The 22984-nt window shown below is 48.1% G+C and overlaps 1 protein-coding gene across 1 annotated transcript in view; it reads right to left on the minus strand.

Annotated features, from left to right (window-relative positions):
* Mtor (mechanistic target of rapamycin kinase) overlaps nucleotides 1-22984 on the minus strand; it is a 124588-nt gene that overhangs the window by 16677 nt on the left and 84927 nt on the right. Inside the window, exons 32-47 of the mRNA XM_070037349.1 lie at nucleotides 20098-20213; nucleotides 18933-19010; nucleotides 18628-18735; nucleotides 15381-15506; nucleotides 15172-15303; nucleotides 12038-12153; nucleotides 11195-11312; nucleotides 8458-8706; nucleotides 7763-7863; nucleotides 7089-7185; nucleotides 6224-6322; nucleotides 5810-5932; nucleotides 5416-5598; nucleotides 4678-4812; nucleotides 3863-4037; nucleotides 327-462 (exon numbers count right to left, since the gene is read on the minus strand). Coding sequence (XP_069893450.1) covers nucleotides 327-462; nucleotides 3863-4037; nucleotides 4678-4812; nucleotides 5416-5598; nucleotides 5810-5932; nucleotides 6224-6322; nucleotides 7089-7185; nucleotides 7763-7863; nucleotides 8458-8706; nucleotides 11195-11312; nucleotides 12038-12153; nucleotides 15172-15303; nucleotides 15381-15506; nucleotides 18628-18735; nucleotides 18933-19010; nucleotides 20098-20213 — 2092 coding nt within the window. The remainder of the gene's footprint in view (nucleotides 1-326; nucleotides 463-3862; nucleotides 4038-4677; nucleotides 4813-5415; nucleotides 5599-5809; nucleotides 5933-6223; nucleotides 6323-7088; nucleotides 7186-7762; nucleotides 7864-8457; nucleotides 8707-11194; nucleotides 11313-12037; nucleotides 12154-15171; nucleotides 15304-15380; nucleotides 15507-18627; nucleotides 18736-18932; nucleotides 19011-20097; nucleotides 20214-22984) is intronic.

Here is a 22984-nt window from a genome sequence, read left to right on the forward strand (position 1 = left end):
GATGGCTGCTTCCTCACTGTGTCTCTATGTGGGGGAGAGACTATTCTAAGACTAAAGGACAATAGCTTCCTAGCCATGGTCCAAGGCAGAAGAGGTCAAAACAACTCAGAGACTACAGAATCTCCAGTCTAATCTCATTCTGAGTTTCACTGAAGGCATTTCCCAGTGAGGGCACCCTAACAATTCTGGAGAATCTTCTTGTGTTTGGCACCTTGGCTATGTATGGCTTCTTGTCAGGTATCTAGCTGCACACTTATTTTACCAAGGCACATGGTAATATGCACCGAGGTAGGAGGAAACTGCCATTTGCGCGGTGTTCTGAGCACCTGAGGTTTTTCCGCAGAGACGTTGGGTCATTGGCCAGCAGGGTGTTGACCAGGCCGAAGAGCTGCATCACTCGCTCATCCTGCCGCAGATCTTCATGGCCTTTCAGGAGGAAAACGAACTCATGCCCATTGCTGCCTGTAAGGACAGGCAGAAGCAGTTAGCCTAGCTAGAGGTTCTCCTACCCATACACTGAGACCACCAGCATATACCAAAGATCCTGAAGAGGCAACTTAAAAGATCCTTTGCCATTCCTGTGAATTAACGAAAAGTCCCCCAACTTTGTGCTCTTTGATATGACTATTCTCTGTGGCAGTCACCTTGTTTGTAGGAGGAAAAATAACCGGGACAAACATCTTATGTGGAAAGCAAAAATGCCCCTCAAATAAGCAATGTCTTCTTATCATTCTAAAGAAAGCAACTCTAGGGCTGGGAAGGTGGCTCAGTGGTAGAGCGCTTGCCTTGCATGCCTGAGGCCCTGGGTTCGATTCCTCAGCACCACATAAGCAAAAAGATAAAAGCTGGAAGTGGCGCTGTGGCTAAAGTGGTTGAGCGCTAGCCTTGAGCTGAAGAGCTGAGGGACAGCGCCCAGGCCCAGAGTTCAGGCCCATGACTGGACCCCCAAAAAAAAAAAAAAAAAAGAAAGCAACTCTAAACTCAGGAGATCACTTTGTCCCAGTTAGAAACCAGTAACTTCTCCAGAATTCCTCCAGAGACAAAGGCCAGACTCAGATGGTCAAATAGACCACACCGGTAACTTGAGTGTTGGAACTCTGCAGACCTCTCCCACTCTCTGCCCCTAATTCTCCCTACCTAATCCGAAGCCAACGTCTGTACCCTGAAGACACTGAAGATGTCCCGAAGTGCTGCCTCTCCATGGCCGCCATGGAATGAATCTCCTCTCTCTGCCCTTCACCATGTCTCTGCTATGTGGCATATGGGAAATGGGTGGACCTGACCTGGGACTCCTGGACTTTGGGTCTGGCCTAAAAACTCGTTTTCAATCCTACAGGCTACATATACTTTACCAACTTTATCAGGCTTTCCCCACACGCAGAAACACATACCCCACGACTGAGTTAAGTAGCTCTGTTGTCAAGGTTCCTCTAATAACCAAGAGTGGTTCAAATTTAAACAATCCCTGTATGTGGATCGGGAATGATTCTATGTATCTTTCGTTCCCCTGACTTACTGGCCTGAAAGGTCCATAGCACCTGGGGGCCGGGTGGGGTGAGGTCAGTGAGAGAGCCGGCAGGTCAGGGGCCAGGAAGAGGGAGAGGTGAAGGCATCTATGCCCCACATGTGGCTGGCCCGCAGTTCTACCATGGCCGTGGCCCTTTATCCGGCTCTAGCTCCAGCTCCGTGGGTGGCCTCTCCCTCAGGGCAGTTCTTGCCAGGCTCCTTGCCTTGCAGGTGGGGGGGGGGAGAGCAGGAGCTTCTCAGGTGGTTGTTTTTGTGCGTGTCCTCTGTGTTCTTGACTTTCCTCACATCTCTGGGAGCAGCATCTTCATTAAACTCTTTTTATTAGAGGCAATGAGGTTTGAACTCAGGGACTCATACTTGTCTGGCAAGTGCTGTACTACATTATACCAGGGTTTGAACTCAGGGCTGCATGGTTGCTTGGCTGGTGCTCTACCATTTGGATCATACCTCTATCTCTGCTTTTTTGCTAGTTATTTTGGAGACTAGCAGAAGTTCCTGCCTGCGCTGGCTTTGAATGGTATATGCTAAGTGCTCCTACTGTTCCTTGAAGGAAGAAATGGACATGAGTTTTTTTTCCTGAGTTGCTAGGATTACATGTGTGAGCTACCAGTTCCCTACACATTTTAACTTAAACTTTAGTAGGGCGCCAGCTATGAGCAAAAAAGCCAGGTGAGCAAGAGGCTCAGAGTTCAAGCCCCAGTATCAGCCAAAAGCAAAACAAAATCCAAACCAACCAACCAACAACAAAACACAAAAATCAAAACCAACAACAAAAACTCCAGAGCTGCTTTAATTTAGAATTTGGTCCATGGTTTGTTATTTTCAGTACTGATCCTGGGGCTGAGCTCAGGGCCTGGGCATTGTCCCTGAGGTTTTTCACTCAAGGCTAGTACTCTACCACTTGAGCCATAGCTCCACTTCTGGTTTTTAAATGGTTAATTGGAGGTAAAAGTCTCATGGGGACTTTCCTGCCCAGGTTGGTTTCAAACTGCAATCTTCAGATCTTAGTTTTCTGAGCAGCTAGGATTAGAGGTGTGAGCCATTGGTGCCTGGCTGATCCATGTTTTTTTTTTTTTTGGTTCGGTCATGGGGCCTGAACTCTGGGCCTGGGTGCTGTCCCTTAGCTCTTCAGCTCAAGGCTAGCACTCTACCACTAGAGCCACAGTGCCACTTCTGGCTTTTTTTTTTTTAAACTCTGCTTATGTGGTGCTGAGGAATTGAACCCAGGGCCTCATGCATGCAAGGCAAGCGCTCTACCACTGAGCCAGCTTCCTAGCCCCATGACCCATGTTTTTGTTTGAGTAGACACTGGCCTCTGGAGAGACCATCACCTATGCACCATGATTAACAGTGTTGGTCAGTAATCACTGCACTTGAGAAACAAGTGATATTAAGAGTGAGATGCAGCTGGGCGCCGGTGGCTCATGCCTGTAATCCTTGCAACTCAGGAGGCTGAAATCAAAACCAGCCTGGGCAGGAAAGTAGTCTGTGAAACTCTTATCTCCAATTAACCACCAGAAGTGGTACTGTGGCTCAAGTGTTAGAGAACCTGCCTTCAGCTGAAGAGCTGAGGGACAGTGCCCAGGCCCAGAGTTCAAGCCCCACAACTGACAGAAAAAAAGAGTGAGATGCCTCATGGTGTCACTGGAGTAGTCAGGCCTCCCTCAATGGCCAACTAGGTATCGTGCTACCCCTGGGGGGAAATTCGAATTCAGTTCATCTGACACCATCATCTCCTGAAAGGGACATCTGACAGTAAATAAACAACAGGCTCTGGCCTGTCATCCCAGCCACTCAGGAGACTGAGACCTGAGGATCTTGGTTTGAAGCCAGCCTGGGCAGGAAAGTCTGTGAGACTCCTATCTCCAATTAACTAGTCAGAACAAGCCAGAAGTGCTGTGGCTCAAGTGGTAGCATGCTAGCCTTCAGCAATAAAAGCTCAGAGACAGAGCCCAGGCCCTGAGTTCAAGCCCCAGGACTGGCATCAACACACGCACACACACACACGCACGCACACGCACATGCACACGCACACACACAAATTCAGGAGCCCAGAAGCTCCTTCAAAGTAGCTTGTCACTTCCCACAGAGACAGACATCCCAGACATCCGATGTCTCTTTGATGGCCCCATTCCCCCCCAACCCTGACTCCACAATCAGTTCTCCACACAAGTGACTACAAGCTTCAACAAGCACCGCTATGAGGGAGGGAGGAGTCCTGAGGGGATGAGCCAAGGGGGAGGACTATCCTCCATTCCTGTCCTAGCCAACACAGGGCAGCGTCAGCCTGCCAGGGATGATGTCAGAGAGGGGAGGGGTTCACAGCAGTCCTTACCCATGAGGGTCAGCTTGCGTGGCCTCTGCTTCGACGTGATGACTTGTAAAGATGGGGCTATAGACTGAATACGGATAATCGGCTGGTTGGGGTCATATGTTCCTGGCACAGCCAATTCAAGGTCCCGGCACATCAGAAGTTTGGGGGAGACATACTGCAGCTCCAGGGATGTGAGCTGTGAATAATTACCAAAGTTTTACTTTGCGGCCTTCAGGCAGAGATTTTAAATGTAAGTGTGTGTGTGTGTGTGTGTGTGTGTGTGTGTGTGTGTGTATATATATATATATATATATTATCATTTGATGGCAATATTTTTAAAAATTTTTATTGTGAAAATACCGTACAGAGGGGTTACAATTACATGGGCAAGGTAATGAGTACATTTCTTTTTTGTCGGTCGTGGGGCTTGAACTCTGGGCCTGGGCGCTGTCCCTCAGCTCTTCAGCTCAAGGCGAGCGCTCTACCACTTGAGCTACAGCACCACTTCTGGTTTTCTGGTGGTTTATTTGAGATAGGAGTCTCACGGTCTCTCCTGCCCGGGCTGGCTTTGAACCGCGATCCTCAGATCTCAGCCTCCTGAGTAGCTAGGATTACAGGCGTGAGCCACCAGCGCCCGGCTATGAGTACATTTCTTATCAAGCATTGTTGCCTCCTCCTTTGTTTCCCCTTCCCATCCCTTCCCACCTCACCTCCCCCTCGCCCCCCACAAGTCAAGTATTTTTGTCAGTGGATTTCTATAGACAATTACTCATCCCAAGTCTTCAGGTGGAGGTGAAAGAGAATCAGGTTCCCAGGGGTGAAAGGAAGGACTCTACCTGGGGCAGCTGCTTGGAGATCCGTCTGAACACATGGTAATAGAGGTCCCAGGCTTGCGTGAGGTCTTTGACGTTCCCTGACTTCATGTACTTTCGGCACCACTCTTGGGCCTCCATTAAATCTCGACCGTACGCCTGAGAGGGAAAGCAAGGGGGCATTTCCAGGTTGGCAAGCTTTTCAGAAGCCCCGAGCAGACTGCAGAACCTCGCCCAGGCCCCCTCCCCACCAAGCCTACAGTGGCTGAAAGGTGCTGGGTGGGAGCTGGTAGCTACGCACGTCCCAACGTGCACTTCTGGGTCATGAGGCTGACTTGTTAGTAAAGAGCCAGTTAGGGAGATGAGAGGACTTCTGGAGGAAACTTGTGATTTTCCAATTAAGTTGTAGGAGGGAACTGAGGGTGTGGCTCAGGGGTGGTGCGGTTGGCTGACATGGGTAAAACCCCGAGTTCCAGCCCCAGCATAACAAAAACAAAAACAAAACAATAAGAGGAGGGTTCCTGTAACTTAACAAGTACATTTCTGGTGTTTTTTATGTTTTGACAATCTGTGTCTAGGCTGGCCTTGAACTCACAGTCCTCCTGATTCAACCTCTTGAGTGCTAGGACTGCTCATTTCTGATGTTTTTAGATCCGTTGGCCTTGGTTTGAGTATGTGATTGAAGGTGGTAGAAAGGCTATGGAGGGCAGGCATCTGGGAAAAGCTGTGGGTGACGCCCTCCTGTGCTTTCTCAGTACATACCTGATTAAAGGATGTTTCCTTCAGAGTCTGGGGGCCCCGTTCCATCATAGCATGCAGGGGTTCCAGCACCTCAAACATGCCTTTCACATTTCTCTCCCCAAAGTAGAGACGAGAGGCCTCTTCCAGGCCTTCGTGCCACATTTCATGCCAGAGGATGGCCACACGGATCAGCTCTTCACTCACCTGCACACAGAGGGGGGAGGGGGGCACAGGGATAAGCCACACATGGGAAGGCTGACTGGACAGCCACGGGGAACGTGCATCACTCCTGTGAGGAGGAGGCAGGCCCCAGGAGTCCCTGGCTGGTGGCCACATCAGCAGAGGCCACTCTGGCTCTAGGTGGCAAGACCAGTGGAGGCCAGGCCAGTGGAGGCCATGCTGGCTCCAGACTCACCATCATGGCCTGCTGGACCAGAGTGTTGCTGTGCTCACACATGTTCTTCAGAATCTTGTTGGCTGCATTGTGACGGGCTGTCGTGGTGGACTTGGAAGCCACTGTCAGGGGGTAGATGAGGGCCTGAAGCAGACAGAGGGACATGTGCAAAGAACCTGATGTGAACTTTAAGGTAACAAAAAAGTGGTGAAATAACACCATGTAAGTCTACCAGGAAGGAGCCACTCCAACTTGGAGGGGACTCTTTCTTTTCAGGAAGGCCCCTGAGTCACTGAAGGCAAGAACCCCACTAGCTGGACAGACCCTCCAAAGGCAGGAGAGAGAGGACCTGCCTTCCAGAATCTGCATTTGGGTCTCTCGAGCAGCTTTAGCAAAGGCTGGCTGCCCCAGCAGAAGCCAGGGTTTTCCACAAACCTGGGGGTGGTAGCGACCAATGTCGGTGAGAAGCTGGTGGATGAGCCGTCCCACCAGGGGTCTGGGAGTATCGATTCTTGCAATGAGCTGAGGTATAACCTGGCATTCAAAAAAGACACACTATGCGGCAAAGGAAACAACTCTAGTTATTCTTCTGACCAATGATCAGAAGATCTACTCTTGCAACTTGTTTTGTCTGGTCTGTAAGATTCTAAAATGGTTTGTTCTTTCCATTGTCTAGCAAAAACTAAGGAGAACCATGGAGTCTGGGCTTGGGGACTAAGCTTTATTTCCTTAATACTAACAAGTACTGCCTTGTTTCTCAACCACTGCATGGCTCCAAGGAGACTCACAGGAGAGAAGCTGACCCACCCTCACTGAGCTTCTTTTTTGTTTGTTTGTTTGTCGGTTGTAGGTGCCTGGACGGTATCCCTGAGTGCTTCAGCTCAAGGCGAGTACTCTACCACTGGAGCTACAGCACCACTTCTGGTGTTTTGGTGGTTAATTGGAGATAATGGACTTTCCCGCATGGGCTGGCTTTGAACTGTGATCCTCAGATCTCAGCCTCCTGAGTAGCTAGGATTACAGGCGTGAGTCACTGCTACCCAGCTCACTGAGTTTCTTTTTTATTTATTTATTTTTTTTGGGGGGGAGGTCCAGTTGTGGGGCCTGAACTCTGGGCCTGGGCGCTGTCCCTCAGCTCTTCAGCTCAAGGCCAGTGCTCTACCAGTTGAGCCACAGCACCACTTCCGGCTTTTTTCTTTTTGCTTATGTGGTGCTGAGGAATCGAACCCAGGGCCTCAGGCATGCAAGGCAAGCGCTCTACCACTGAGCCACCTTCCCAGCCCTCACTGAGTTTCTTTACCTGCAACCAAGTATCAATCTGGATGGCTTTCACCCCTTCCACTAGAGCTTCATTGACATCTGGCCAGTGACCATAATCAAACCACAAGGTGAGGACTCTGGAAAAGACAAGTGAGAGAGTCACCAGCTGCTGTGGCTCTCAGCGTTCGGCTGTTTTCTTTCAGGATCTGTGACGACTGGCAGAGCTCTTGGCTGATTTGTGACTACCATCCCAGATCATGTTGGGGGTGACTGTGGCATGAACTCTGACATGGAGCGGATGAGCCCAGCAGAGTAACACAAGAGAACTGCAGTGTGCGTGCGGGGAAGGAAATGCCCACTGGAAAGGGCAACGGGAGCTCAGCCTGGATGGAGGAGGAAAGGGACAATGGAAGCGTAGCTGGCTGCAGGTGCCGGATGGAGGAAGAAGCTGTCGCCTCAGGCCTGTGGATTGATTGGTTTGGACCATTTGTGCAGACCCCTAAATGCAGCAGGTACATGTAAGGTACTGTGGCTTCACTTCACTTCACCCCCTTATTCTTTGCAGTTTTCTCCCTCATAGGTGGGGCCTGGTCAGCTCTCATTCCTCAAGGTGCAGGTAGAGAAAGGCCCATGAGCCCATGCTGCAGACTCTGGAGGAACTTGTGTCCTGCCATTAACATGGTCTCCCAGAACTCCACCCCACATTCCCTGTACCTGAGCGTATCCTGGAGGTTGTTGCCTCGGGACAAGGAGATAGAGCGGAAGAAGCCCTGGACGGCAGGAACGGTGTACATCAACAAGGTTTTGGACAGGTCCTGGTGGAAGACACATGTGTCAGTGACACTCTTGCCTCAGCTTTCTCATCTATAACATGGGCACACCCCTGGCTTCAGCTTTCTCATCTATGCCATGGGTGTAATCTCACGGTAACAGTCCTGGCCTCAGAGGATAGTTACGGGTATTAAGCCAGTTAAGCACAAAAAAACTTTATTAGAACCTGGCACAGACCAAGTAGTCAGTAAATGGCATTTCCCCCCTTAACTACTGCTAACAGTGGCTTACTGGAGAGTGCCACAAAAAGGTGACTGCCTCAGAGTAGCTGAGACTCTGTGCACGCTGCTCTCTGAGCCTGCGGCTGCCCTGGTCCATTCTGGACTGTTCCTCCAGGCCCTGCCCTCAGCGTGGAGCTGCAGCTGTGGTGGCCACCCACACAGTACGGCGGAGAGTATGAGCTCATCATGTGGGAAGGACCACGGGGAGCTGTTCCCAGCCCAGGTGCATGAACGCATGCACACACGGCCAAGGCGGACAGGCCGCGTGTCCTGTGCCACAGAGAAAACCCCAGGCTCCACAACCTCACACCCATCCACTTTCCAGGGCTGTGCCCACCAGGACCCAGGAGGCCCTACCTCAGTGACCTTCTTCTGCAGCGGGGAGGGTGTGGGGCTGTTCTCCGTGCTCTCCGCCTCGCTCTCGCTGTTGCTGCCCTCTGTGCTGGCGGCGGCAGCGGCGGTGGCAGCGGTGGTGGCGGCAGTGGTGGCATTGGTGATGTTCGCCCCGCTGGCATGACGCAGCTTCTTCTTCTCATCGCGGGCTTGGTTCTGATGCTTGTAGTGTAGCACAGCTTCAAAGTTCATCACTGCCCATGCATGCCAGGCCTGGTGGGGCAAGAGTCAAGGGCAGATAAGGGGCTGTGAATGACAGCAGAGCATGGAGGGGCACGAGGCTGGTGCTGTAGCAGGGCTGTGATGGCCTCCGCATGAGGATGGGGCCTCGGGGTGAGGAGAGTAAAGACCCTACTGCTACAGTCACAGGAAGGAGGTGGCTTACTGAATCTAGTGTGCCTTACTCATCTTGCCTGCACTTATGACATGAAGCACCCTAGGGCCAGTGGGTCACAGAAAGAGGGGCAGAGTGCAGGCCTTGCTTCAAGGGACCTTTGAACCTCACAAACTGGAAGACTTAGGGACTCTGTAAGGCAGTTGTGACCAGGGCCGGAAGAGGTAACAATGAGTGACGGGGTTGTGGATCTGAGGAGCTTCAAGAGGCGGACTTGAGATAGGCAGCTATAGTTGGATATGGAGGGATAAGGGGGAGGACAACAGGGAGGACTTCCTGCGAGGGGAAGAAAAGGATACTTGGAGGCCAGCACAGAGCATCCACAGGAGACAGATCTGCCTGCAGCTAGGGGTGCTCACAGGAGAGGAGTGAGGAAGGCTGGCAACGTGCTGGGCAGACAGTGGAGGAGTGGGCATGATGGCCACACTTGATCTATGGGAAAATAGCTGGTTGGAAAGGGTTCTATACAAGACCTCCATTCAGTTTCCCCATGCCTTTATTTAGGTAACAATACCTCTTATATGCCCACTCAGCACCGGGCACAAGTCTGGGTCAAGGTAAATAAGACCAACTGTGCTGGCATTTTATGCAGTGCCATGAGGGGAATAGTAGAAGGCACGCAAAACCAAGGAGATGCACACAGCAGAAAATGCTTTTAAAAATTAATACTGAGGGGCTGGGAAGGTGGCTCAGTGGTATTGTGCTTGTCTTGCATGCATGAGGCCCTGGGTTCAATTCCTCAGCACCACATAAGCAGAAAGAGCCAGAAGTGGCACTGTGGCTCAAGTGGTAGAGCACTAGCCTTGAGCTGAAGAGCTGAGGGACAGTGCCCAGGCCCAGAGTTTAAACCCCACAACTGACCAAAAAAAAAAAAAAAAAAAAAAATTAATTCTGAGAGCTGGGTGCCAGTGGCTCATGCCTGTAATACTAGCCACTCAGGAGGCTAAGATCTGAGGACTATGGTTAGAAGCCAGCCTAGGCAGGAAAGATTATAACACTCACACCTCCAATAAACTACTTAGCTTTAAGCACAAAGCAGCTCAGGGACAGTGCCCAGGCCCTGAGTTCAAGTCCTAGGAGTGGCAAAACCAACAAGCTCCCCCCCCCCCCCCAATAAAAAACAACCTTGAGTGAAAGTTTTTCTTGTAATTTACTTTTCTAAAAGCTGAGTGAAGAAAGTAACTTTAGATTAGGGTGTGGTTCTGATTAGGAAGGTCCTGCTAACCATGAGATTGGGTTCTGCAGATTTGGACACACAGCTGTCTCAGAAAGGGCAACTAGTGCTCCTATGATAAAATGAGCACTTTTTCCTTCCTTTACTAAGGTTTGAACCCAGGGTCTTGTAGTATGTGAGCTACATCCTCAGCATCAATAGGCATTTTTGAGATCAGCATGAAGCATGCTTAGAGGATAAGATTTTATTGTAAATGCTTCTGTGGTTTTCAAATGCAAGTAAGATCCCAGAGGGATTAATTAAAGTATTAGTGAGTTAAGGAGGTTGCGGAAAGAAACTGATGACATCTGCTATACCAAATGGCTATTACCAAGGCCCCTGAAAAAAAAGAATGAAAAAGCAGAATGTGTGCTTTCTCCAAAGATGTGTATTTCCAAGAGCCAGGCCTGCAGCAGCCAGCTACATCTTTTGTACATTTTATTTGTCTTTTTGAAAGGCTTCCGATAATATAACAGAATGTTACCAAGCTCTTTCCAATAAAAACAAAACAAAACAAAACAAAAAGTTCAGTTCTTAGCTGAGGAGAAGACAGGGAAGAATCTGGGAAGGAATAGATGACCCAAGGGAAATAAAGTTGCAGAGATCAATTGTGTGTCCAGATGCTTCTGAGCACTTCCAGTGCCACACACAGAACGAGGGTGGAATAATAAGTACCTTGGCTCCCTTCTTCCTTCCCTCTCTAGTACTAAGGATGGGGCTTAAACACGTGAGGCAAGTGCCCTGCCACTAGTGCTACATCCCAGCCATAAAAAATCTCTTTCTACTCCCCTCAGCCTTGGGGTTTGATTTCAGGACATTATGCTTACTAGGTGTTCTACCACTTTAGTCATACCTCTAGCCCTACAAATATTTTCTCAAATGAAAGAATGATCAATCTCTCTGCTTCTCTTCAACTTCTAAGAGACTTTCTGAGTCTCTGACACATAGGCTCCAGGTATTTCAGGAGCAAAGTCATCGCTCAGACTAGCTCCTGGAAGAGCTGGAGAACTCAGGCAGGGCTGGCTGAGCCACTGGGCCCGGGGCTCTCTGCGTGGAGAAGGGGGAGGTCTGGAGCCCAGCTCTGCCCTTCTTACCTTGTACCAGCTGCGGTCGTGCTCGGTGGCAGCGCTGTAGTACTGCAGCACTTTGGGGATGGTGCTCTCATTGATGCCCTGGAGGTTCAGCTGCCACTCCCCAAGTTTCAGGAAACACCTGAAAACATAGAACCAAGCACCCATGTCATCGCTCCTCCAAGGAGACCAAGGGACTTCAGGGTACCCTAAAGCCCTTCTGGTATCTGGGACCAGTAGAATGTTCAGCTATGTGGACTGAAGGGTCTGGGGTCTGTAGGTAGGCTTTAATGGAGATTTCATCTTCGTAGCCTTCGTCTTCCAATGCCAGCATAAGACAGGCCCCTGGTACAGGTGAGTCTGCATAGCCCTATCTACCCCAAACTGAAGTTTTGTGCGGACTGTTATCAAGTTACTTGTCATATGGACTGCCATATATCTTCTCCCTTCTTCTTCTGCTTCTACTGGCCGGTGGCAATATTGACTGCTGAACTCCAGATACAGTCCTCCATGCGTGGCAGGCTCTGCCCATAATGCCTCACACATTTTAGACACCCCAGATAGGAACTCTCAGACGTCTGCAGTGAGAAAACTGAGATTGCCTACCTCATGTAAAGTCGAACTTATCTAAACATTAAATTAGCAGCAGCTCTGCTATTTGGAAATGAGAAGTCTAATACTAACCCCAACTCTAGTATGAAGCTAGCACATGGGTGTTCTTGGTGCTGACCCCTAGGAATGTGTAAGTGGGAGGGGTCTGTGGAGCAGTTCCATTTGATAAAAGATTGAAGGCCTCAAGAGCAAGCCACTCAAGGAGCAGGACTGGTCCCTTGCTGCAGAAGCCGCTGAGGAGGCTGGGGTGCTCACCGGGCCATGAGCTTGTGCAGCTCCTGCTTGTGCTGCTGGTCCTCGGTGGCGATGGCGTGCTGGGCCTGCTGCTGCATGGTCTGCACAAAGTGCTGCATGTGCTGGAAGGCATCGATCTGTGGCAGGACAAAGGCAGGAAGGGTCATGTGATCTGATCAGTCAGGTGCACAGGTCAACAACACACCCTAGTACAAGGTGAGGACCTCATGGGACAGAGGACCAGGGCTTGCTGCTGGGGTGGGGTGGTGGTGGTGGTGGTGGTGGGGGCGGCGCGAGAGGGCTGTGCCAGGGCATTCGTAGTTTATTCAAGTCAAATCTTAGCTCTCCTTTGCCAACTGTAATTAGCAGTTTTATGAGTCTGGGAAAAGTGCCATGCCTGGCTATCCCAAATGAAAGTCCTATGAAGTAATCTGAAACAAGTGCTTACTTCACTATAGTATAATGGGACCCCAGGGGAAATTAGGCTCCTGGGGAATTGTTTCAGGCTGAGAAAGTATTAGCATCTGTTTATAAACTATGCCCTTTGGCTGCTCCAGCATAGCAAAAACTGCAGAACTAAAAATCAGGAAGAACTCTCAGAACCCACTTAAGAACCAAGAAGGCCCTCGTGTTTAAGCACAAGATGGACAAGATACTAGCGAGGCAGACATCTAGGTGAACAGGGTGGCTTGGGAACAAAAATCCTTTTTGGTGGAGAGGCCGGTAGGGGGGCAGGTACTGGGGCTTGAACTCAGGCTCAGAATGCTATCTTTCAGGATTTCCCCTCAAGGCTGGAACTCTACCACTTGAGCTACAGCTCCACTTCTGGCTTTTATTGATTAAAGTGTCTCATGGACTTTCCTGACTAGGTTGGATTAGAAAGGTGATCCTTAGATCACAGCCTCCTGAGTAGCTAAGATTACAGGCCAGAGCACCTGGCAGAACAAAAATCTGTAGAGCATCTTTCACCCAACTCAAGCAGGAGGCACTGAGTTAAGAGCAGGCAGCTGCACTGGGGAAGGCCTGCTGCATCTAATGCACACAGCATTTTAATAAATAGGGTCCAACACTATTTTCTAAAGGACACCCATGGCGATTGAAGGCACAAAATTCTAAAGCTTGAGGGGAAAACGCCAACCTCTGTATTCACTAACTCAGGGAAGGGAAACAGCATGTGAAAGAAGCTATGTGCTCTTTGCTGTAGGAGGGAAAGAAAAAAATACCACCATGCAAAATTTGCTTATTTAGTTATACAACTTCCCATGTAGGTGAGACCAAGAATGTGAGCCACATCTGACTTATTGCTGGAGATGGGTTCTCGCTAACTTCTTGCCTCAGAGGCCTCAAAGGACAATCCTCCTGATCTCTATTTGACAAGTAGCTAGGATAAAAGGCATGAGCTACCCTACCTTGCCTAAAAAGTTTTTTTGGTTTTTTTTTTACATGTCATGAGGTGAAGGTGGCCTGGAAGGGAAATGAAGATCTCTGGCTTGGAGGTCAGGACCAAATCCACAACTTTTAATGTAAGGAATTAATTGGTGTCAAGAGCCAAAAGAACGTGATAGTTTGAGCTACTAAGCAACATTTTGTGGCGAATTCATGCTTTGGTCGTGTTGGGAGAAGACACTCTTTGGTCAAGATCATGCTGCCTTCAGGAAGATAGGCAAAGACTTGAGGCCATGTGTAGAAAGGAGGCAGAGGGAGTCAAACCCAGCGCCTTCTGTCTCACTGCCTAGATGTCAAGCTTTAAGTTAGAAATGCTATGGTTTGGGAGGGTCAGAAACTAAAAAATAAAAATATATGGGGCTGGGAAGGTGGCCCAGGGGTAGCGTGCTTGCCTTGCCCTGGGTTTGATTCCTCAGCACTACATGAACGGAAAAAGCCAGAAGTGGTGCTGTGGCTCAAGTGGGTAGAGTGTTAGCCTTGAGTTGAAGAGCTGAGGAGTAGCACCCAGGCCCAGAGTTCAAGATTCATACAAAAACAAACAAAAAAACAAAAAAATAAAAATATATGCACAGGTGGCTCATGCCTGTAACCCTAGCTACTTAGGAGGCTGAGATCTGAGGATTGGGATTCAAAGGCAGCCCAGGCAAGACAGTCTGTGAGACTCTTATCTCTAACCACCAAAAAGCCAGGAATGGAAAGTTCAGGGACAGAGCCTAGGTCTTAAGTTGAAGCCCCAGGATCAAACAAAAACAAAAACCACAGGACTAAACAAAAACACAAACACAAACAAAAACTCAAAACCACAAAATCATCCAATTGCATGCCTGGAGAAGAAAATGGGTCATTAGTAATGACCAGGTGACCTGGCACTAAAGACCAGGTACCTGGGTGCAGGGCTGCTGATCTTAATTAGGTGGCGTTCAAAGTCACATGGAGTCAGCCATCTATAAAAGAAGTTAGGTCCTAAATCAGTCCAAGGACCTTTTAGTCTCCTTTGCAGATACAACTACAATGCTATCAGCTCTTTCTACAGCGTGGGCCCACGCTGAGGTTTCATTCCTTTCTCATTAGGGGCACTAGTGGGGGACAAGGACAAGAGAAGGCTGAAGCTCCCTCTCTCTTTTGGTAAAGACATGGTGAGGGGGAGCCAAAACAGGTGGGATTTGCCTCTAGGGCTTACTTTTTTGTAATCACCTCCATCACCCAGGGAGATTGTTTAAAAAACAAAAACAAAAACAAACACCAAGAGCCACATCTGTTTCCCAGTGGCTAGTCTGTAAATAAAAAGGAATTTTACATTGGCTTTGAGATAATTTTCCCTCTTCCTTTCAGCATTGTACCCCAAAGGTTGTTGCTTTGGAATCCAAATTGATGACAGGAAAGGAGCCGAGAAGTCTGAGAAAATCAAATTGGTCTTACAAAAGACCAACTTAGTCTGTATTTTTTCATGAAGAGCCTGCTTTCTTTTTAAAAATTATGTCTTTTATTTTTTTATGTCGTAGCCCTTTCTGGAAATCATGACTGCCCTCATTGCTTTGGCCAATGACACTTGCGCAGATCCTTGCCTATGATCCCCTCTGTGGAACCAGGAAGAACCCCTGATCCTGTGGAGAGGTGGTGAGGATTCTGGCTCCTCTCTGGCAATGTGAGGCAGATCAGGCGGGCATTCTGGACAGGGTGTTCTCTGCTGGGTTGATTTGGGTACCTACCTTCCGAGCACTCTTCCACATATTTTTCATGTAGGCGTAGGTCACCTGGGGGTGAACTGTGGGCAGAGGATGGTCAAGCTGCCGAGATGGATCGACTCCCAGAAGCAATACTAAAGTTTTATGAGCAAGAGCCTTCAAAGCAAGAAAGGACAAGTTATAAACAGACCTGGGCCAGGAGCAGCACCCTGCTAGGTGGTGGGGTTACTCACCAGCCTGCCACTTTTGCCACACAGGCTTGCATATTTGAGCCAGGTTCTCATGTCCTCATGAGGGTTGACCACAAGGGACCGAACCATGAGGATTTTCTGCCAGTCCTCCACAATACGTTGGCAGCCCTGGAACATTCAGGGAACATTCAGAAAGGAGGGTTAGGCCTGTCTTTCTACCTTACCCTTCTACAACCACCAAGGAAATCTACTTGGAACCAAAAAGGGAATTCACTGATACAATGTGAACTTTCTCAAGTTAGAGATACTGTGAATGAAATGAAATATATCGTAGGGATTTCACAACAGTTTGAGAGGCAGTTGGAAATGGGGCAAAGAACTTGAAGCCTGACTCTGCCACTGTGTCCCTTTGGGCATTACTTACCCTCTTTGGTGAATGATCTGTAGTCAAACTAGTAACAACTTCACAGGGTTATGGTGAGGATTAAATGAATTAAATTAATTCAAGCTATTATTATTATTACTATTATTATTATTGCCAGTCCTGGGCTTGAACTCAGGGCTTGGGCACTGTCCTTGAGCTCTTTTTTTTTTTTTTCCCTTTTGTGGTTAACTGAAGATAAGTCTCATGTACCTTCCAGCCCAGGCTAGTTCTAAACTGAAAACCTCAGATCTCAGCCTCCTGGGTAGCTAGGATTATAGGTATGAGCCTATAATCAAGTACTTTTGTGCTAATAATACATTCTTAACTATTTTGCTTTTAGTCTGGTTGAAGATGACTATCACTGACAAAGAAATTAAACTTAAAATCTACCATTCAAAATCTAAATATGAATTAAATGTATAAGATGTTGAAACAGGCTGGGCGCTGGAGATCACACCTTATAATCCTAGCTACTCAGGAGGCTAAGATCTGAGGTTCATGGTTCAAAGCCAGCCGGTAAGCATGAAAGTCTCTGAGATTCTTTTTTTTTTTTTTTTTTTTTCCAGTTAGTCATAAAGCTTGAACTTGGGCCTAGATACTGTCCCTGAGCCCTTTTGTTCAAGACTAGTGCTCTACCACTTTGAGCCACAGCACCACTTCTAGTTTTCTGGTGGTTAATTGGAGATGTAAGAGTCTCATGATCTTTCCTGCCTGGACCGGCTTTGAACTGGGAGCCTCAAATTTCAGCCTTCTGAGTAGTTAGAAGCATAGGCGTGAACCACCAGCACCCAGCTTCTGTGAGACTTTTATCTCCAGTTAACCTCCCCCCCCCAAAAGCTAGAAGTGGAGCTATGGCTCAAGTGGTAAAGCATTAGCCTTGAGCGAAAAAGCTCAAGGATAGTGCCAGGCCCCAAGTTTAAGCCCCAGTATTGGCACAAAAATGAAAAAAGAGAAATCCTTACATATGGAAAGAGAAAGGCCTCAATGGAAAAACACAGAAAATTAATCAATATCAAAGGACTAAGCTAATTTTATACCAAATGCTTGTTAGAAGTAAGCTTCTTTTTTTTCCTTTTCTGTGAAGTCGGATTTGGGATGGGAGATGGGTTCCTAAGATCTGCTGCTTCACAGCCAAATGCCAGGAACCCATGGAGCTGTCCTCAATAGAAACAGCCAGTCTAGCAGCAGAATTCCCTGGGTTTCCCACGTGACAGGGGCAACCTGAACCTGACTGAGCGCCTGAGGCACCCAGTGCAGCCAAGGCTGGCCTCTTAATTTGCTCCGTGGCAGATACTGGCTGGAGATTTTAATCTTAATGACTTGACCACAAGATGGCGGCTTTCCAGCCCAGGCAGCCCATTCTGACAGCCAGCCAGCCACGAGAGCCAAGTTTCCACCACAGAGCAATGCTTTAATTTTAGCCTTGGATAAAAGCTTTTCATTCCATAAAGTATGACAACAATGATTTGAAAAGTTAGAAAATCAGAAAAAAAAAGCACATGGAGTGGTAGTTTTGATTATGTCTCATCAGTGGCAGCTTTCTCCCCGATGTAGAAAGAATTTTGTGGGCCACAAAGCATGTTGCTCCCTGCATGACTTTCCCGGAGTAAGTCATGAAGGCTTAAGGCAATCATGGTGTTCTGGGCAGAGTCAGAACTCATTCATCTATCCTCCTCCAACTCTATATTTATAAATCCCATTTGAAAAAAAAAGTCTGAAGAATCACTGCATCTCTGATTCAGAAACTCCTCAGCCCATCACACTTAAAGACACCAGGGTGTGGACAAGCCAAGTGGGAAATGCTTGCTTTGTGGAATTACTTCTGGTGCCCAGGAGACAATTTTCCATCAAAACATTTACTGGGCATTTCATAATTACTAATAAAACAAGGGGAAGAACTGTATGTGCTCATATCAGAGCCATAAACGGTGGATTCACAGGCGTTCCTCTGCCTGCTGCTCTTTCCTGGCCAGAGGAATGTGCCCTGAGCTTCCTAGACAGGAATGTAGCTTGGAGTCAAAAGGTCTGTCACAGGCTACCGAAAAGCTTGGAAACACAAAGTTCAACTGATCCAGAGATAGAATTTAGAATGAGGGGTAGAGCTAGTTAAAAGGAAATGGTTTTATTAATGGAAGAGATCCACTGTGAGAAGCAGAAAGAGAGAGAGACCAGTGGTTCTTGGAGTGGCTAAAGGGGGCTCTTTTCTCTCTTTTGGTGCTTGGGATAGAACTCAGGGCCTCAGGTGTGCTAAGCAAGTGCTCTATCATTGAATTAGCCCTCAGTTTACTTTCTCTCTTGCTGATGATCTTCCTCTCCAAAGTATCCAAGGGGCGGGAGGGCTGGGAGTCCTGCCCAAGAGCACTGGAGACCCTCCTAGGTCATTGGGTTGGCAGCTCCTCAAACTACGATGATCAGAACACTACCCTGAAAGGCCAAAGGTTTCTACAAAGGAAAACTGCAGTGGAAGGAAGTCTGAACAGAGGAGCTGGGAGGCCTCTGACCTAAGGAACTGTTACTGGCCATAGCTGGTAGTTGAGAACTGCTTTTGAAAGTGGAGAGTGGCTCTCCACATGATTGCGAGGTTAGGAGTAATGACTGGCTGGTTCTAAGTACACTTTCTTCTTCTTTTTTTGACAGTACCCTTGAGTTTGAACTAAGAGCCATTCACTTGCTAGACAAGTGTTCTACCATGCTACCGGATTTTCTTTTCCTCTTAGAGAAGGGTAAGAGGGGGCTGCACAATTGGCGGTTCTCTCACAGCTCAAGCTGGGATGAGGGTTCTGCTCAATAGAGAAGGTGGGAACAGCGAGAAAGAGCAGGTGGGCGGGGTCCCCAGGCAAGGAACCAGAGACGCCTACTGCTCACCTGAAGTCTCTCCCACCAAATCTGGCGGATGATCTCTCGCCGCTCGGGGACAAGTTTGTACTGGATCACCTCCTCCAGTTCGGACAGCATGTGGCAAGAAACCATGGCCTGATGGAAGCAAATCCATTCCAATATAATTACTGCATGAACAACCCAAAAGCCACAATTCATTTTAATCATCCCTTCTGATGTTAGGTTATTTGCTAACTTCAGAAAACACACCTGTTCTCAGCACTTTGAATTCTCAATTATCTACTCTGAAAACAGAACTAAAGTGAATCTCAAAAGTGACAATGTGTACTTACCCCATATGCCCGGCTGTAGCTCTCTCCTGCCATTGCTGTTAATTCAGCATCCAGAAGGTCCCTGGCCTTGTCAATGCACTAAGAGACAAAGAAAGAACCTCTAGAACTGGGCTCTGCACTAGAAAACTTAAGGTCACACTAGGATTCCTAACTAGTTTCAGAAACTAGCTGTTTTGCTTAAATCCCAGTGAAGAGAAAAATTCACCAAAGACAGCAAGAAACCTTTCCCCAGATCTGAATGTATTGAGGACATGATCCAATTTTTTATTAATGACAGAAGTATGTGGCATCTGAAAAGTGTAAGGTAACACACGCAACCTCGTGTGGAGAGAAAGAAAAAAAATAACTGGGAAACGGAATCTGCGTTCTTGCATCTCAGGAGGACACCTTCTTATGTTTTTTTCTTTGCTAAGCACATTGTGAAAACAGATTGTGCATACTTGGATGGCTCTAGGGGGTCATCTGGCATCCAGTCACCCGGTCCTCATGAAGAGGTGCCTCCTGGACCGTCCCAGGGGATGGGGCTCTTGGGTCTCTGGCCCAGAAGACCTAGATCTTGTACGTCAGCCCAGGGATGCCATAAGACTTCGAGTCTTTTCTGCTCCATCAATTAAAACCCATCCTATGGAGCTTTTCCTTTGCTGAATGTTTAAGGTTAATTACTGTGTTCCCAACCTTGAAGGGCTTGGATGGTTTACAACAGCGCCTCATCCAAGGGCCCGGTGCCTGACAAGGTGAACGTATCACTTCACTATTTCATTCTGCACGTCAGCACAGGTTGTGCTTCCTTGAAGGTAATCAATGTGTGCGCCCCTGAGTGGCCAGACCCGTCTCTGACTTCTGCTATACAGTGGCGATCAATGGCTCTCTGAATCCTCCTTTGGTACACTTAACAGCCTCTGTCACTACAAGTGCTAAGGCAAGGTGACAAAAAGGTGTAATGATCAGAGATGCTAGTGCCACAATAGCTTCTGCCTTGTATACTCAGAACACATCAGCTCCTGCTGTCTGGCAGTCAGCCTTGTCAGTGAGTACTGTGCATCGAAGCTGCAGAGCTGAGGTTCAGGAGCATATTTACACAGGTTCATGTACTTAGGAGATAACAGGTCATGACTGCAACTTTTTCTTTGCTGGAAGGCCTGAAAGAACACATGTAGGTTTTTACCTGTTGTGCCAAGGAGAAGAGGTCCTGATGTAACGCCAGCACAGCTCGATAAAACGCCCCGTCGTGGGTGTCCCGAGGGATCATGCAGGTGTACTCTTCCATGCTGTCCCACTGACCTGGTTCACAAACACAAGCATGGAAGCATTGCATGGGCTAGAGCAGCATCTCACGTGAGCGTGCCATTGCTTACTTTCATTTAGCGTTACAACGAATGAATGGGAGCCTGATGTGTCAAATCCCACAGATCTCTTATCTATTGTATGGGCCAATTAACAAAGCCACATCTGTCTTCAACACACAGGACTCCACTGTTACCCCAGAGCATCCCAGAAGATGAGAGGAAGCAGCACAGCCACATCAGATGGGCTTAATGCTGCCCCTAACCAACCTAGAAAACCCTGCAGACCCTACAGGACAAGTACCTCTGTTTAGTGGGACACTGAAAAAGACAGGTTCCTGTACCTGAGTATGCCATTATACAGATAGGGAATGGGATTCAACAATTTGACCTTTTCACTCTGTCAATATCTTAGCCTCGGGAGGGAAGAGGTAAATATTTTAAGAGGTTCTGTTAGAACAGAAAGATGGTTTGGGTTAAGGCAGAGGCCTTTGTACCATCTTAGATTAGGGAAATGGCTGAATCTGAGGGGAGGCATTCCCCTTCCCCGGCCTCCCTGTAGGGGGAACAGGTATCAAATGCCAGGACTGCCCACACCATCTGCATACAGTATCAGCTTCATTTGCTGTCAACTGTAAGGCTGTAGATTTTACAAGGTGTTTTTCTGCCTCTCCAGACCATTGCCTCATCCACTCCCAATGCCTCTGGGCAAAGGCAGATAGCAAAGGATGACTCCTCAGGAAGTAATTTGTTTTTAAAGATGCTCTGGATCCAGTCCAGGGGTCAGGACAGGAAAGGATAGAAGCTAGCTCTATTACTCAGAAGGGACAGAATGGAGGTGGGCGGTTGTGTCCCTGTACTCCAGACTCCACAGGAGGAGTTTTGCAGCCTTGAATTCCTATCTGTCCTTGCCCATCCTCTCAGGAGAAGCCTGCGTTTGCCAAGCCCTCAGCTGGGGTCAGAATCAACATGTCTGGAGCTGGGAAGGTGGCTCAGTGGTAGAGTGCTTGCCTTACATGCATGCATGAGGCCCTGGGTTCAATTCCTCAGCACTACATAAAGCAGAAAAGGCTGGAAGTGGTGCTGTGGCTCAAGTGGTAGAGTGCTAGCTTTGAGCTGAGGGACAGAGCCAGGCCCAGAGTTCAGGACCCACAACTGACCAAAAAAAAAAAAAAATCAACATGTCTATAGGGATTCAAGGACAGTCTCTGCTTTACAATTCTCTAAGATAAGAATTGAGGTGGGCAAGGGCCTGGCAGCATGGAAAGCAGAGGAAATTAAAATGGTCAAAATGTTTGGAATTGTTGGAGGTGAAGGGCAAATGGGGGTCTAACTACTATTCTCTTTACTTCCATATGCTGGGGAAGCTCCACAATAAGAAAGAAGCAGAGCCGGGCGCTGGTGGCTCACGCCTGTAATCCTAGCTACTCAGGAGGCTGAGATCTGAGGATCGCGGTTCAAAGCCAGCCCGGGCAGGAAAGACCGCGAGACTCCTATCTCCAATAAACCACCAGAAAACCGGAAGTGGCGCTGTAGCTCAAGTGGTAGAGCGCTCGCCTTGAGCTGAAGAGCTGAGGGACAGCGCCCAGGCCCAGAGTTCAAGCCCCACGACCGACAAAAAAAAGAAAAGAAAGAAGCAGATACTCATCCACCTTCTCCTTTCAGTCCAGTGTGAAATAAAGACAGTATGGGTGGAATTCCAATAACCATATTGGATCATGGCATGGACTAAGTATGCATTTCGGACCAATGGAAAAAAGACTACTGATGATGGAGACTGAAATGCCAGTCCAGGACTGCCTATCTCTAGTCTTCACACTTAAAAGACAAAAATAAACCAGTATCTTGTTGAGGACAAAAACAAATTCCCTGTGGTATAAGAAATATATTTGGTCTTTGTCTCTGTTCCCTGGCATACAGTTCCCAAAACTCTAGAATTTCCTTTGTGGTAAGAATGCTCTCAAACATGCTGGGCACCAGTGGCTCACATCTGTAATTCTAGCTATTTAGGAGGCTGAGATCTGAGGATCACGGTTCAAAAGCCAGTTTGACCAGGAAAGTCCATGAGATTCTTATCTCCAATTAACCACTAGAAATCTGGAAGTAGATCTGTGGCTTAAGTGGTAGAGTGCTAACCTTGAGCACAAAAATTCAGGGACAGTGCTCATGTCCTTGATTCAAGCCCCATGAAAGGGACACACAAAAAAAAAGAATGTCTCAAACAAAGAGATTCAAAGAGTTGCACCCCAACTCCACAGGGGGAGAAGCTTTTGTGCTAAAGGCCCTTCTGGACCTCCCCTGCTGTAGCTGTTCACCTGCATTCTTCACAAGATGCTGGTAAACAGGGCTGGTGGTGTTCAAATGGTAAAGCAGTTACCTAGCAGGCCTGAGGTCCAAGTTCAATCTCCAGTACCACAACAAAACAGAATGAAACAAGTAAAGTGATTCCTGGAGTCCTGTGTGGTACCTTAACAGATCATTAAACCTGAGGAAGAGGTTAGGGAATCCTGATTTACAGTAGCTCAATTAGAAATGCGAGACAGCCTGGCACTAGCACCTGGTATCTGAAGTGGGTAGAGGCTCTTGGGTCTGACCCCGATTTCCAGGTAGACAGTAATGGAACTGAACTGGATCACAGGATGCCCAGCTGAGGTCTGCCAGGGAAGTTGGTGTGTGGTAGAAATCCAACACTTCTGATGTCAGAAGTATCTCACTGGAGTGCAGGGATATGGTCCTCACCTACCAAGTCTCATTCTGATGTCTGTCTGC

Source organism: Dipodomys merriami, unplaced genomic scaffold (genome assembly GCF_024711535.1).
Source record: "Dipodomys merriami isolate MVZ:Mamm:240054 unplaced genomic scaffold, mDipMer1.0.p SCAF_28, whole genome shotgun sequence".
Taxonomy (NCBI): Eukaryota; Metazoa; Chordata; class Mammalia; order Rodentia; family Heteromyidae; genus Dipodomys; species Dipodomys merriami.